This window comes from Podarcis gaigeae (assembly GCF_964106915.1).
Source record: "Podarcis gaigeae genome assembly, chromosome: 16".
NCBI lineage: Eukaryota > Metazoa > Chordata > Lepidosauria > Squamata > Lacertidae > Podarcis > Podarcis gaigeae.
This window is the reverse complement of record NC_139693.1, coordinates 11,930,774-11,947,009: the sequence shown is the minus strand read 5'-3', so window position 1 is coordinate 11,947,009 and position 16,236 is coordinate 11,930,774. Positions and strand designations below refer to the sequence as shown.

Genomic DNA, 16,236 nt, shown 5'->3' with positions numbered 1-16,236 from the left:
AAATGTATTTTACGGTTTTGAATCAATAGTCAACTACTGGATCTTATTCTAATTGTCCCAGCTAAAAACCTTGCAACCTTTGCTGCCACCTGCTCATCTTGATCTGACAAGAGAAAGGACACTGTGGCAGTGGCTGGGCGACCAGAAATGGACAATAAAGGAGGGGCAATAACCTCATTCCTCAAGTCTTTAGAGTGCAAGCCAGAAGGCATGTTAAACTGTCCTGTACTCCTTTGTCAGTTTACTGCAGGGCTGGGGGCCTTGTAGCCCTCCAGGTGCTGCTGAACTACAACTCCCATCATGCTTCCCCATTAGTCTTGGGGGCTCATGGGAGTTGGAGTCCAACATCTGAAGGGCTCCCAGCAAAGGTTCTCCCCATCCTTTTTGCAGGGTTTTGAAATTCCAAGGGATTTCACAGATTGTATTTTTAAATACCTAATTCACAAAATTAAATGAGTTGGCAGTAACAAGAAGCACATTTGAGTATCATGTGTGAAGGGTACATAGGCAGGCACTCTAGAGACAAGTACCCAAACTCAACATGTTAACAACTCTTCACACACATTCAATAGTTTCTTTTTCAGGAATAATTCATATACATCCTACTTCTTGTGGAAGAGGGTGTAAGTTATGGTAATGTACCCAAAACCCACAGCCCAATCCTCTACCCAGCATTGTCTGTGGCCCCCAAGCCCCAGTCTGCTAGTACCCACAGATTACTCATTAGTCTTTAATTGCTGAGTCAGAGCCCACTACCATCTCACAAGCTGGTCTCAGGTGGGTCACAATAAAATAAATGAGCATCAGCAGTATTACCCCCATATATCTATGGTGAAAAGAAAAATCCCTGCCTGCTTGTTTCGGTTAAAGGTGGGTCCCATGTCAGAAAAGGTTGAAAGCTACCATAACCTATGTTTACAGCTGTAAATATGGGTTTTGAAAAAGCAAAAGAAAGCCCAGAGATATTCAGGCGGTTTAATTATTTGTCCCAATCCCAAATTCCACACTTGTGCAACGTGATCAAGGTAAACACATGTCTGGAAGTCACCCAGCCTATAAAACACCCTCTCTGCTGGCTCTCCTCCATCAGACTCAAACCTATTTCTAGCTAGAGCTATTATGCTCCTTGTTTAGCAGGTATTCTTTAACAAATGTATAAAACTGTGTCACAGCCTGAGGCCATCAAAGCACAACAAACAATGAATACAATTCCTACAAACACTTTTTAAAAAAAATCTTAATATATAAAATTAATATTCCATAAAGAGCTGGGTCACTCCTCAATGAAAGACTTCTTAAACCAAAACATTCAGTTGGCAACTAGCCATCAAGACACTTAGGTGCCTGTCTAATTTCGGCTGGTAATTGATTCCAGATTGCTGGTTTCTAGTACAATCTAAGCATGTGTTACTCTCAGTGGTGACCCATCTGAGGAGCACATGTACCCTTAAGTAACCTGGTCCCAAGCTGTTGAGGGGTTAAGTCCAGACCAGTTGCACTACTTCTACCCCTGCCACTGACGACTGTGCTGTTGAATGAGTTGGGATTTACCAGGGGAATTGAAAGAGGCTGTGTGCACATGCATAAACACTACCATTCTGAACAGAAACCACAAGAGTCAGCAGAGAGAAATTTATTAAACTCATTCCATACCAGTTCACAACAGTTTTGGCAAACAAGACAGGCACACGAACAGGACAGGCTCGCACGGACACTATGAGCCTGCAGTAATATTCATTCCACAAAGTACAGAGGCTTAGAAGGAGCTGGGGCATGTAGCTTGGACAAAAACATATAACTTTACTTGTCAGTTCTCAAGGATGAAAGCTGCCCAGCCAAATGACAAGCACACACACCATGTGGAAATGATATTCAAAACTGGAGCTGTGGACAGTCTGTTCACACACATGACATGTTAGTGTATCTGGTGGTAGTGGGGACATTAAGCTCTACACACCATGGGTGAGGGACCCCACAGCCCTCCAGATGTTATTGAACTACAACTCCCATTCTTCCCAACAACTGGCCACCCTGGCTAAGGATCATGGGAGTCGGAGTTCAACAACATCCTGAGGGTCCACCTATTCCCCCCTCCTACTATAAAAAGTTCTATTTTTCCAGATACTGGCAGGTCAAGGAATGTACAAGGAGTGAAGGAATTAGGGGAGCAGAGGGAGAGAAGAGACGGGTGTTAAAAAAATTCAGGTGATACAGAAGAGAGTAAGATCAGAATGCTGTGAAAACTGCGCCCTTTCAAGAATTCAGACGCTGCTCCTTTCCAAGGACAGTTGCACAGACTCGGCTCTTTTGCTCCTCCCTGTCAAGTTGGGGGAGCCACAAGTCAAACTAGGCCACATACGGGAAACTGAGCAGGAGCCCTTCCGAGGGAGCCAGCCTGAGTTCCCGTACACTCAGCTGTTTCTTCTCCTCCGTGGGCTGCGTGCTGAGCTCCACTGTGACTTGGTCTGGGAGGGGAGGGGATGTCACTATGGAGATGGTCTGGTCCCTGGGAGCAAAGTTGAGGACCACTAGGTAGCGCTTGTTCTGGTCCCAGACCCGCAAGTAGGCAAAGACACTCGGGTTGCTGGTTTCAGCTTCTGTGTAATCGCCGTGAAGGAGGGAGCGCTCCTTCCCCCGTAGCTCGCTCAGCTGCTTGAAGAACGACAAGACCGAAGCCGGGTCGCTGTTCTGTGACTGCAGGGATTGTGCAGAAGGGGTAGGGGAAGAAAGAGAGAGAGGAGAGAGACAAGGGGAAAGTTATTCATTAACCACTTCTAGCTTTACCGGGCGTTAAAAATCTAAAAACTGCTTAGTGATTAAGGCTGCATGCACACTATAAACTTAAAGTGCAAGCAAACAGAAATCCTGGGAACTGTAGTTTGCTAGGGGGTACTGCTGGGAATTGTAGCTCTGTGTGCGTTAAACTACAGTTCCCAGAATTATTGCAGGGAGGAAGGTGAATGCGCTTTAAATGTATGGTGTGTATACAGCCTAAACTTCTGCCCACCAGACACTGGGGGCAAGCAGCAAGGGAAAGCTCTCCCGTTTGATGGTGCCTGCAAGGGAGGCCTTTCAGGCAGAAGTCCAGGGCCCCAATTCAGCAGAATGAGCAAGAGGGAGCCCCAAACACAGCAGGGCCAGATTTTCCCTGTTTTGAGGTAAGTGAAGGCATGGGCAGACATCAGCACCAGAGGCCTCCATGCTGGACCATGAAGTCTGGAGTCTAAAAATGACCTAACTGGCACCAGTGGTCTATACTACACGGGGCTTGGCTCCTGAGTTATCTGGCTGGACTCTGTCTGGAGAATAATGGGAACAGAGGAGACTGCCTTGCACCCAGGTTCAACCCCCAGTCCCTGCAGGAGGGCTGGGAATGCCACATGCCTCGAAACCTGGAGAGCTGCTGCCAGTCAGTGTGGGCAATACAAAGCCAGATGGACCAATGACCTGGCTCAGTACAAGGCAGTTTTTCTGATGTCCCTATGACAAGAGGGGGCTGTTGCCTTCATGCCCTGCTGGTGAGCTTCATGGGAGTGTCTGGCTGACCACAGTTAGAAGCAGGATGCTAGTCTAGATGGAGTTTTGGTTGGCATTAAGCTGAGTATTTTGGGGATATATTTATTTGTGACATGCTGGCATGTGTCCTCATGTCATTTGCAAATTACTGGCAAGAGCCACCCACATTTCTCCCATCACTTCTGCAACTCACCTGTACAGTGACATTGCTGGCTGCTGTGTTAACCTGCTGCTGATTTGCTTTCGAGAAGCCAAAGTTTGCTGAATTATCCCACTGCATACGAATGACACTGGAGGCTGCAGGCTGGAGGGAGAAAAGAACTTACTATTAGCATGGCTGCAACTTGGGGGGGGGGTGTCAGAAAAAGACAAGACCCATCACACACGACCCATTGCAGCACCTTAAAAACCACCACCACCACCAGTGTTTTGCAGGAAGAAATCTGAATATCCAAGTCCAATAAACCACAATGCAAATATAAGTAACGTTTTTGTCCATTAAATTTGCCCAGATTCCATGCTGCCCCTGGAGGCTTGACACATTATAAAAACACAAGAGTTTGCATTTCTGCATGTGATGTGGGATGGAATATGATGGCTATGTTCTCTATCCACTGTGAAAGGCAGTATCTGGGAATCAAACCTGGGGAGAGTATTACAGCTGCGCTCAGGAACTGCTTGAGATCTTTCCATAAGAGCATCTGGTTGGGCTGCTTAAGAAGAGAATGCTAGACCAGATGGGATTTTGGCATGATCCAGCGGGGTTCTTCTTATGTGGTGGGGAGGATACCACTGAGCCAGATCTGATTCCCTAAGACAGAGAGGGGGAATCTGTGCTCCACAGATTACAACTCCCAAGATCCCTGACCATCAGCCAAGCTGACCAGGGCTGATGGGCACAGGACCCTTATCTCTGATTTACCCTTCTGTAAGTGCATTTAATATGTGATCCCTAATTGGCTGAGACATCTGTCCAGAACAGAAGGCGAACCCTGTGGCCTTCCACATGCTGGACTGTAACTCACACCCTCCCTGACCATCGGCCCTGCTGGTAGGGGCTGATGAGAGCTGGGTGTTCAGCAACATCTGAAGGACCACAGTTCCCCATCCCTGCCCTGGCAGCTCCAGCACGTTACAGACTCGGGATGTGCTCCCTGCACCCACAGCAAGCCTTAAAATGGTCCAACAAATAGATATTGCTACTTGGAGCATCCGTCCACAGAGCAGCTGGCTGTTGTTTGTGCACCTCCTGCTAGGAACCATGGGAACTCCGGAAACAGCAGGCCCCTTCGCAATGCATTTGTTGTGCTGCCAAGATTTTTGTTTTCATAAAGTGAAAACTACAACCCTTTGGCAAGACCTGGGTTATCCAGCAGCAGAGGTCAAGGAATGCCTCTCCTGCACGTCTGTGGGGGGCATTGAAGCTCCTGGCACCTTTCAATGCTCCCCCCACAACAAGCACTTTCTCTGGTTTCTCTCCAGACTTCAAAAACAGTGTGCCCACATTTACATGCCTATGGCTGACGAAAAGCCAGATGCTTTTCCACTGGGCTGCCTGGTATAGAATCAGACCATTGGCCCATCTAGCTTCCTGAAACCACCAGAAAGAAGAACCAAAAACTTGCCTCCGCTGCTGTATGTCCTCAGCCTCATTGACCCTTCCTGCTCCCACGCACCCTTTGCAAAACAACAGACCAAACAGACCTTGCTGCCTGAAGCAAAGGACATGCAGGTTCCTTGCACAGACTAGTGCTTGCATCTTACTTAAAACTACAGGGCGTTGCCTTATACAGAGTCAAACTGTTGGGTCCATTGAGTTCAGTATTATCTACAATGACTGGCAGCAGCTCTCCAGGGTTTCAGGTGGGGGGAAATTGCCAGCCCTACCCAGACGCAGAGAACTGAACCTGCCTGCAACGTACACACTCTACCCCACCATATCTGCCCCTCGACCCATCAGCAAAGCATCCAGACCCTGACGTCGCACCCTTACCTGTCCCGGCAGGTCCCGCAGCCCGATCTCATCTCCGTAGTCCGTGAAGGGCGTCCCTGGCAGCGTGTAGAGCAGCAGGTGGAAGAGGCGAAGGAGAGGCTCACCCATCGGAGAGGCCAAGTGGCCAATGTCGGGTCTTCCCACCTGCAGGAGGAGGACAGACAGTCAGCATCCAATCAAGCTTGGGTTAGAATGGGGCCATTGGAGGAGCAGGAGCAGCAGCTATGTGGTCTGTGCCTGCAAATGTCCCTCCTTCCTCTGCCTGCTCACCTTCTATTCACCCGTGGTGCCCTTGCATTTAACTCATGCGATTTCAACCATACGTGGCTGAAGGGCTAATGGTTGAAATTCCGCAAGGCAAATGCAAGCAGGGCAGGCAACTGAAAAACTCCTTTTTCCCACTGGGTTTTCCCAACAGGGGCCAGCCACATCTCATCCTCTCTCCCTCCCTCCCTCTCTCTCTCTCTCTCTCTCTCTCTCTCTCACACACACACACACACACACACCTACCTTCATCCAGGCCTGTGCAGAACTTGTCTGAGGCCCGGGGGTGGGAGTTTAGTGATAATAACACTGTAAACTCAAGCAAAAAAGCAGCCACTCCCTGGCGGGGGCCCCCAGCCAGCTTAGCCCTTTGAGGGCTGGGGCAAGTGTACCCAGCTGCCCCTACCATCTGCACAAGACTGCTTCCAACCACACCCGGGCCACGAACGGCGGCCAACCACTCCCCTTGCTCTCTTTCACCCACAAACACACATGTATGCAGACGCAACCACAGAGTTGCCACTCACACTCCAACTGGGCCACTTGTTTCCAGCTTCTTGGATGTACTGGCGTATCATCTTGGCGGCTGCTTCCCCTCGTGTGCTGTCTTCTTGGCCGCCTTTCACCAGCCCCAGGAGGTACGGGCTGCTCAGCAGATCCACGCCTGTGGTCTCGTTGAGGAGGGAGAAGATGCCCTCGGCATCCTGCCTGTGTGTCACTGCAATGAGCACCCTGAAAGGAGGAGCAGAGAGGGAGATCAGTGGAAGCTGGACCATTAGGGCAAGAAGAGCACTTGCCCCATTGATCTCAATCTGCCCTCAGCCAACCCCTCACCTGCCTGCTTTCCTGCCTACAACCAGTCTGGGATGGGGGTGGCCCTGCCTCTCAGCTTCCTCCTCCTCAGTCTGTGTTGCCCTTGTAGAAATCAGCAGGAAGGGCGAAACTAGAATTAGGTGGCTGTGCCTGTGATTGGCTCTGGCTATGCCTCCTGCTTCTGCCCCACCAGCCAATGGGCACCAGCCACCGCTGAGAGATGGCTCAAATGAAAGACCACCATGGGAGGCAGCTGAGTGACATCAAGGTGGCACAAGCCGTGGGCCAAGCACAGCACAATTGATTTTACTGTGCTTTCTCATTTCTATTATATAGGTATATTTTGATGCTTGTTTCCTCCAATGAGCTCAAGGCAGCATATTTGGGCCTCCCCATTTTGTCTGCACAACAACCTTGCGAGGTAGGTTAGGCTGAGACTGGTGACTGGTCCAAGGTCACCCAGTGAGCTTCATGGCTGAGTGGGGATATGAACCTTGATTTTTCTTCCAGATCATAATCTAACAACTACACCATGTTTAGAAGCTGGGTTGGGTTTTTTTTGCTTTTTGTTTTTTAAATGGAATATCGATCAAATAGGCCTGGGGCTGTCATGTCTCCAGTAGAAGCTCAGAAGGCACTGGGGCTTTTCCGGTGCCCTGTATGGCAGCTTAGTCCTCACTCATAGGAACCAACTCCTAGGAACTGAGGGATCTTCGGCAGCCCCAATAAAATATTTGAGGGGACCAGGCCCCCTCAAAGTTGATGGGGATTTGCCATTCAAATAGTGTCCGTGCACCACATCACGTGATCAATTACGCAGGGCAGGTCTTACTTGGGCACCCCAATATTTTATTCAAATTGGCACCCCCGTCTTCACTCATTATTAGCAAAAGGCAGAATTTTAAAAAGTTAAGAGAAAATGGGGGGCAAGGGGTGGAAATGGCAGAAGAATAGTTTGCTTTGGCACAGATTTATCCACTTGATTTTGTTTTCTTAGGTAAGTCACTATGTATATGCAGCACAGCTTGGGAGCTTAAAGGAGGAGAAGGGGATCAGAACAGGAAGCTGTGCATCTTAGGGGGCGGTACCTACCTGATGTGGTCGTCCACACTGTATTCTTCTGTCAGGTTCTTCCACTCACTCAGGATTTGGGTGTCCTGAGGAAATAACATGTTCGGCGAGTGAGATAGATGCACGCTGAGGGCAGGAACTTCAAGCTCCACCCCACAACCACTATCCCAAACAGGAAGGAAGGCAGGAAGTGGCCTTATAACTGCTCTGACCTTCTGCATGCAAAGCAGATGTCCTGCCACTGAGCTTCCACTCTGTACAACCCAAAAGTCCCTCCCCCTGTAAGGGAAAACAACCTCCATATATGTGACAAGAGGAGGCCACCACTCTTTAATACCAGCTCACAAGGGAATTCACTTTGTCCCTTAAGCGCTCGTGCCCTGATCTGGGGTGGGTGGGGAGAAGGATGAATCAATGGAGATTGGTTGGGATGGGCTCACCACGTACATTTAAATGCTCCACGCCTCCGACCTGGATCCCAGAGACACCTTCCTCCAGCCAGAACGTAATTGCTTCCTGAGGGATGGAAAGGGAAAAAACAGGACCAGACAACCAGTTAGTCCTCAAGGGTCACTAAAAAAGATCCCAAATCCTGTTGTGTTGGTTGATTCCTCCCTCTCAGCCCCTGCTAATTAGCCATTGGTGAATTTAGTTTTATTTAGGTTTATAAGGAAATATGCCCACCTGCTATAAGGAACGAGAGTGTTGATTCACATTAAGGAGACCATTGCTCAGACCATGCAGGCTGCTATTTCAGCCTACCTTACAGGATTGTTGCAAGGCCAGGAATGCTATGTGCGCTGCCCCAAGTTGCTTGAGAGATGGGTATATGTGACCAATTACAGGTTTGTTTAGTTTTTAAATTCGATCTAAAGTATTTAGACTCAAACCAGTTAGCTCTGTTGGTCAGAGCGTGGTGCTGATAATGCCAAGGTCGCAGGTTCAAACCCTTTATGGGCCACCTGCATAGTCCTGCATTGCAGGGGGTTGGACTAGATGACCCTTGGGGTCCCTTCCAACGCTACAATTCTATGATGTTGAATGCTTGGTGCTTTACTGCAGTTTTATATCATTTGTTGGAAGCCGCCCAGAGTGGCTGGGGCAACCCAGTCAGATGGGTGGCATATAAATAATAATAAATAATAATAATTCTATAAATCAGATGGGGAGAACCTTAGACCTGGGCAAGCAAGCAGCAACTCTCCTCACCTGTGATACCCAGGCACAGGTGTAAAGAAATTCCTCCCCACCGCCACCCGATAAATGTGGCAACCTTAAGATCTTCCCAATGCTCCACTGTGTGCTTTTCCTCCCTCACCTTCATTTTGTCCTGCAAATCCCTGTTAAGACTGATCTCCTGGCTGAACCAAGGTGACTGGCTGCGGTAGTTGGGGGTCAGATCCAAAACCACCTTCAAGCCTGAAAGAGAGAGGCAAGGCACATCACAAGTCAGAAAGGCGACGCCTAGAACTTCTGCAGAGACCTCTTGCTGGCACTGCAGCCAGGGATATAAGAGCAAGATCCTGGCTGATGGATCAGGCCAAAGCCCAGAATCCTGTTCTCAGAGTGGCTAAACAGATTCCTTAACAGGAAGCCACAAGCAGAATTTGAGCACAACAGCACCTCTCCTCCCTTGCGATTCCCAGAAACTGGCATTCAGAGGCAGAGCAATGGCTAGTAGCCATTGTGGTTATGCTTGGCCCTTACTTTTTTTCTTTGCCACCTGCAGGACTTCCCGGAACTCATCCAGCGTCCCATATCTTTTGTCGATGTCCTTGAGGTTGGTTCCGGCCTGGTCATTTTCAGGATTGATGTGGAGAGGCCCAATCACCAAACCTTTCACTTTAAGTTTACTTAAATAATCCATTTGCTGCTTCAGACCTGGAGTGACAGGAAGAAAGCAAAGGTGTTATTGGGGGGGGGGGCGGAATAAAGGTTGGGCTGCCAGTGCAGCAAGAGAGTTGACCCCCTGCTCAATTCTAGCTCCAGAAATGATGTAGGACTCAGCCAGAAGAGTTAAAAGCCCAACTATGGCCACAAGATGAGTTTGGAGGATCAAATCCTGACTTTACAAGCCAGAATGTGCGCGCGCACTGTGGCTTCTTGGCACAAATTTTGCCCCTCCTTTTGTGTGAGCAGTGACTCAAGCCAGGAACCATAGTTTCCTGTTACATCCAAACTGCGAAACATTGGCTTACACAAATCATAGCTTGCTTAGAAGACACTAGCCACAGTTCCCAGTTTGCACAGAGCAAGGAAGCCATGCTTAAGTGAAGCTTCTCAGTTTGCTTCCCAGTCTGCAACAGAGCACAGCAGTTGTGTGCGACGGAAACATAATAAGTAAATAAATAAATCTAGAAGAGCCTTCCAGCCCTCGGTGCTGTAGAGACAAACTTGAAACCCATATGAGCCAATAGTTTATACAATGGTTTCCCAAGTCCTCCTTAGTGTCAATTTTGAACTTTCTGTTGCTAAGATTTAAAAGGCCAGAGAATTTAACAGGGCTGAGGAGGAGGAGGACTATTTATAGAAGACATTATAGAGGACTATACGCTGGCTCCCTCGGCCAGTAAAGTGAGATGAGCACCGCAACCCTAAGAGTCGTCCGTGACTGGACCTAATGGTCAGGGGTCCCTTTACCTTTACCTTTAGAGGACCTCTGGGAGATCCGGGTTCAAATTATTACTGTGCCATGGAGTTTAGTGGGTGGCCAGGCAGTCCCTCAGTCTAACCTACCTCACAGGGAAGCTGTGAGAGTAAACTTGAGGAAGAGAAAAAGACATGTATGCTACCTTAAGAGTGATGGATTGAGACCCTGGGAGAACAGGGTAAATTCCCACTCAGGAATGGGACTCAGTGGGTGACCTTGAGGGGTCAGTCGCAGTGTCTCTGCCTAAGCTACCTCACAGATTTGTTGTGTTGATAAAAACAGAAACCAGAGAAACAATGCATGCCACCCTGAGGGCCTTGAAAATGGCTCTATATCTCCTCTCAGTCTCCTCTTTACCAGACTAAACATGCCCAATTCCCTCAACTGTTCCTAATAAGGCTTGGTTTCCAGACCCGTGATCATCTTGGTTGCCCTCCTCTGCACACGTTCCAGCTTGCTAATAATATCCTTAAACTGTGGTGCCAGGACTGGACACAGTACTCCAGGTGTGGTCTGGCCACGGCACAGCAGAATAGTACCATTATTTGGTTTAATTGGTTCGTTTTTGTTCTTATTTTTATATTGTAATTTTATGTTGTGAACTGCCCTGAGATCTACAGATGAAGGGCAATATATAAACTTTGGTAATAAATAATAATAATAAAGAATCTAAATGTAATAAGTAGTCTGCTCCCAGCCCAGTTTTGCTTATTTATTCTATTCTATTTATTATAAATCATATTAATTAATAACTGGCCTGGGAACAAACTTCCAAACTCAAAGGGATGTTTGTGAGAGAGAAAATAACCCCTTCCTGAGCTTTGGATGCCCCCCCAACCCCCAAATGCACTTAGAGCTGAGCAAATAAGGACACAGGTTCACACAACCAGCCACGAGGCTCCATCTGCCTGATCTGAAGAGGAAGCAGGGTCAGAGTGAGACAGTGGAGGAAAGGAAGTGGAGCCCTGCAAATCGTTTACCCAGCCAGCCGCCTCCGTGCTGAGTCAGCGTCCCGCTGACGTCAGGAACTGATGAAACAAAGGCCAGTGGTTGCTTCAAAGCCGGATAGAACCGGCTGCTTGGCACAGGGAAGTCTGGCTGGTACCAGTCTGCGGATGGGCAGCCAGCAAAGGGGAAGGGGGGGTGGAGAGGCAGCTGCTAACCACATGTACTCAGAGCACTGCTGAGCGCAGCAGGAAAAGCCCAATAGGGAGATCCTGAACTGCCCAGGAGGCGATTTTCAGAGCCATAGAAGCCTCATTGCGGGACTTGCCTGCAATGACCTTAGCCAGCAACTCTGCACTGAAAAATAGTCCTTTTGACTGCAGTGGAGAGGAATAGGCAGGGTGCATTAAGGGCAGGCAAGCATAGGTCCCGGGTTATATTCCAGGAACCTTCTCAAGTTTTGTTTACAGCAGATCAGTTACTTCTGAGCAACACCACCCTGTTAACTAGCTTGCAGGGCAGATATTCATGATGCCCCCCCCCCTCGCTCCCAGGCATTCAAGGCTGTTGAGTGAAAAGGGAAGAGTCCTTGACTGGCATTCACACAAGCACTGTGCCCATTAATTACATCACATTACTACTAGGAAGTCTGGACCTGCAAGTCCGCAATAAATTTTCCAAGAAGGTGGGGAGGGATCAGGTTAGTTTCTGAACACACAAAAATAGTGCTCATACTTGTTGTCTCACGTCTCGGGTTCTACAAATGCTAGATACTTGCTCTTTTTTTTGGAAAGTTGGGAATTTGGAAACGATGGTATCACAACCACCTGAGCTGTTCCAATGCTGAGCTACAACCCTTCAAATAGAGTGTCCTTAAGAGCACAGGAAGCCAGCTGCTACTGAGTCAGACCACTGGGTCTATCCAGCTTAGTGCTGTCTACACTGACTGGCAGCAGCTTCCCAGAGGTCTCTCCCAGCCCTACCTGGAGATACTGGGGATTGAACCAGAGACCTTCTGAGTGCGAGGCTTTTATTCTTGAGCCGCTGCCCTCTCCTGCAAAGGAATAGCTAGGACTTGTGGGGAGGAGAGACCCCCACGTCCCCCCCTTGCAGCACCAACCTGCCAGGTCGCCCACGTTGTCATCCCCAAAGTCCTGGAACCCTGCCACGTCCTGGATGCGGTAGATGCCACCTTTCTGCCACCACTCCTGCTTGGGCAGGTCCTTGCAGCGGGGGGCCTGGACGATGATGACGACGGCCCCCGCCAGCATGCCCAGCCAGCCCAGCCAGAAGAGGATGAGGAGCGCCCAGCGGGTGCGCACCCACGTGGGGGTGCCGGCCACCTTGAGCAGTTCTTCCTTGGAGAGCCCAGTGAACTTGGCCACCATGGCGCTTTCCTCCTCCTCCTCCTCGGCCACCTTCACCTTCACCACCCCGTTTTTCTCGCCCAGGCTGCCCGGCGAGCTGGCCAGCGGGGAAGAGGCGTTCATGGGCTGCTTCTCGGTCTCCATCTCGTTGAGCTCCACGTCTTTCATGTCGAGCTCCGTGTCGGGGGTTACACCCGGGGAGGTCATGGTGCCACCTGGGGGAAAGGAAGAAGGCGGTTTGGAAGCGAGAGAGGGGGAGCAGAGGGAGCCCCCTTAGTTCACAAGGGGGGGGGAAAGGCTCTTCTTGACCCAACACACCCGTCTTCCACAGAGACCAGCTTGCTTCTGGGCTACCCTTCCTGGATGCATCCAACTGAGGGTTCATCCAAGGCTTGGCCTCCGAACCTTTCCTTGGTGCCTGTGCCCCCCCCCCGGGGGGCACCAAAAGCCCGTCTAGCTTCCCAGCAGCCACAATGAACAGCTGCACAGAAAACCTTTCAGCAGGCTCAAACCCTAGAACCTCACATTTTAGACATTTCAGACAAAGTCCATTTTTAAACCTCCGTCCCTCCAAAAACTGCCTATCTTCCTGGATACTAGTAAACCGCCCCTTACAGAACCCTCTTTAGGAATACCCCCTTATGTATGCCAGAGACTAGACCCCCCCCCCAAAAAAAACCCTCAGCAGCAGTCACTATGCCACCCCTATTAGATCCCTGGGGCCATTAACCCCAAATACATTCCCCTCCCTATTATAAGAGGTGAAATTCACACGCTCTCTAATGGCAACCCTATGGAGAGGGGAAGGGGGATTTTGAACAGAAAGCTCCTTTTACCGAGGCGTTGCGCTGTCCGCCCTCCCGCCCCCCGGACCCTATCCACCATCCCCCCCCCCCCCCGCCGTAATCCAGATCTTCTCTTCTGCCTTTATCCACTTTCTGGATACCAACTTTAGGAGGTGTATCTAGTGCGTAGAAGCGGGTTGTAAAATCAGGGGAATGGGGAGCGAGGCCGGCAGGTGGGGTCTCTCTCCAATCTCTACCTGTAACGATCCGGAACTTGGCTCCTCGAGGAAATCCGGTTCGATCCGATTCTGAGCAAAGCCTCGCCGGCCGGCAGCTAAAGTAGGCTCGGAGCCTCCGCCCCCGTCCCGCCCTCCCGGCTCCCCCAGCCCGGCGCTTAAGGTGGAACAGAGCTTGCCTCGCCAACCTCACGATGGCGAAGGCGTTTGAGTACGTATCATCATCATCATCACCCCGCAACAAAAAAATTGGGACAAGAAGTCCATCTTTCTCTCTCTTTGCCTCTAAGAACAGCCAGCCAAATGCTTTTGGGGACTCACGAGAGGCATAGAAGTGCATGGCAGCCCACCTCACTGTTTGTCCCAGCCAGTCAACTGCTAACTGAGATATACTGCCTTTGAACCTGGAGGTTCCATCTAAGCTTTCATGCTCATGAGAACCGAAGGGTTGCTTTGCAGGAGGAGACAGCCAACAGGGATGCTGCTAGGCTGGAGATTATCAAACTGTGGTCCATGGCAGTGGCGTAGCGTGGGTTGTCAGCACCCGGGGCTAGGCAAGTAATTTGCACCCCCTAACCCGTGGATTTGCGTCCCCTAACCCTAACCCCCAGATGTTGCACCCGGTACGGCTGGCCCCCTCTGCACTCCCCACGCTATGTCACTGGTCCATGGACAACCAGCAACCAGTGAGCTTCATGCTGGTGATCCACAGCGTTTCTGTGGATTCCCGATTGAAGATGAGAGACAGTACATCCATCCTGTTCAATATCCGTGTTGATTTTTTATTTTGTGGGGTGGGGTTGCTTCTTTTGTTTCTTATACCATTTATTTCACTGTATCGCAATGTTTCTATGAGATTCAAATTTAATACAGCAAAATGCAATATGCAAGAAAGAAAAAGACGGTTATAAGTTTAGGAGGTCACTCTTGGATGGTTGGTGGCCCTGATTGCCTCTCATGGCATCAAATTCCAAATTAACTATGAGCTGAAATCCTTTCATCTGTTATTCAGCTTTATTGGCTATCCCTGAGCTGGGTACACATTGTGTCTTTAAAGCACATTCGGGGCACATTCTTTCCCTCAAAGAATTCTGGGCATGGTAGTTCACCCCTCACAGAATTAAAATTCCCAGCAACACTATATTGCCTATAATTCCATGAGGGGAGAGATGAGTTTTCAATATGCTGTGAAGATATTCTGTGTACGCAGCCTTAAAGTTATGAGGGAAAAAGTGACACAGAGATAGAAAGACAGACTTCCCCCATTTACTTTCTCCACACCAAACACCCACTTTTAATACCTCTAACATGTGCCACTGGCACATTAACCTTCCTTCTCAACTAAAATGCCCTGGAAGTTTCCTCAAGGAGGGGTTGGCCCAACCCCCTTGATCACTTTTCTTGTCCTTTTATGAACTTTTTTTTCCATCTGAGAGCTACATAGGCCTGCAGGCTTCCCATCCCAGATCGAGGACCTTCTATCAATTGTTAAAAGGAAGGAAGTCAATAAGTAACAAAAATTAAACAATTAAAGTAAGAAAATAACTTCCCAGCCAGTTTCTCATCATTCAACGCTCCATTCTTAAGTGCTGCTCAGGCAAGGCAAAAGTGGGAAGAGGAAAGTGGGGGCAATTTTCAGATCCTTCCTTGCTATACAGTTTCAGCTCCAAGACAGAACTGTACCAGAAACGGAGAGGGCGGGAGTCAGTGTCAGACTCTGAGCCTCTGTGGCGGCATCTGTGGGGAGATCAAAGGTGTAGACATCCGCCTTGGGACAATTGCAAGAAGCAACTGATTATTCCCTGCCTTAAATTGGGTGCTTTCAAGTGCAAACAATGTTCCTTTGAGGAGTGGGCAGCAGGCATGAAATCGTGCAGGGATCCTGTACAACACAAAGGCTAGAACACAGAGGTTGTCACTGTGGGGCCTGTGGGCACACATGCACCCACCAGGCCTCTCCTGGAGTATCTGCCATGCTGAAATTAGGCTTGAAAGAAGACTCCTGCTGCATTTATCCTGATTTGTTGCAGGTGAATGTAAGCCTGGCTGCTGAATCAAGCGAATAACCCATTTATTCCAGTATCCTGTTGTCACAGAAACCAGTCAGATTCTTAGGGGAGATTAGATGAAGGTAGCTGTTTAATCAGCATTCATCCTGATTTGCTTGTGGGGAGGTTATTTTATTTAATAATTTTATGTTAAAGCATTTAGAAACTGCTGAATATTCTTAAAAACCTCTAAGGTGAGACCCATATGTTGCAGATATTAGTACAAATTTTGAATGCTATTTTTGTGATATACAAACGGCATGAGAAGGCTTTGTCTCTTTATTTGTATCATTTATTTTTCCTATGATCCTTGCTATTTAAAGCCAACAAAAAGCTATTTAAAAACCCTCTAAGGTTAGACAACTGTTGAGCCAAAGCAAAGTTTATATCACACACTTTTGAGTGCATTTCCCCCTTTCCTTATCACAAAAAGCGGTTTTGTGTTGCAAGACATTCTAGTCAACTATAATTGTGCAACATGAATTTGGTGCCATGTGATTGAATCCCATCTGAAAATAACAACCGTCTATAATCCATGCATAATCTGT

The 16,236-nt window shown here is 48.9% G+C and overlaps 1 protein-coding gene across 4 annotated transcripts in view; it reads right to left on the bottom strand.

Moving 5' to 3' along the window:
- Window positions 1-1,618: 1,618 nt before the first annotated feature.
- The window catches only part of SLC3A2 (solute carrier family 3 member 2), a 26,186-nt gene continuing 11,568 nt past the window's right edge, over window positions 1,619-16,236 (bottom strand). The window contains exons 1-12 of one of the 4 annotated variants that reach the window (XM_083715724.1): window positions 14,303-15,945; window positions 14,098-14,144; window positions 13,662-14,044; window positions 12,373-12,834; window positions 9,365-9,538; window positions 8,976-9,076; window positions 8,105-8,173; window positions 7,679-7,743; window positions 6,301-6,505; window positions 5,510-5,653; window positions 3,710-3,820; window positions 1,619-2,694 (exon numbers count right to left, since the gene is read on the bottom strand). In XM_083715724.1, coding sequence (XP_083571850.1) covers window positions 2,347-2,694; window positions 3,710-3,820; window positions 5,510-5,653; window positions 6,301-6,505; window positions 7,679-7,743; window positions 8,105-8,173; window positions 8,976-9,076; window positions 9,365-9,538; window positions 12,373-12,834; window positions 13,662-13,980 — 1,998 coding nt within the window. In that variant the 5' untranslated portion in view covers window positions 13,981-14,044; window positions 14,098-14,144; window positions 14,303-15,945 and the 3' untranslated portion in view covers window positions 1,619-2,346. Of the gene's footprint in view, window positions 2,695-3,709; window positions 3,821-5,509; window positions 5,654-6,300; window positions 6,506-7,678; window positions 7,744-8,104; window positions 8,174-8,975; window positions 9,077-9,364; window positions 9,539-12,372; window positions 12,835-13,569; window positions 14,145-14,302; window positions 15,946-16,236 lie in introns of those variants that run through there. The other 3 variants (XM_083715723.1, XM_083715726.1, XM_083715725.1) reach the window with 3 other exon arrangements.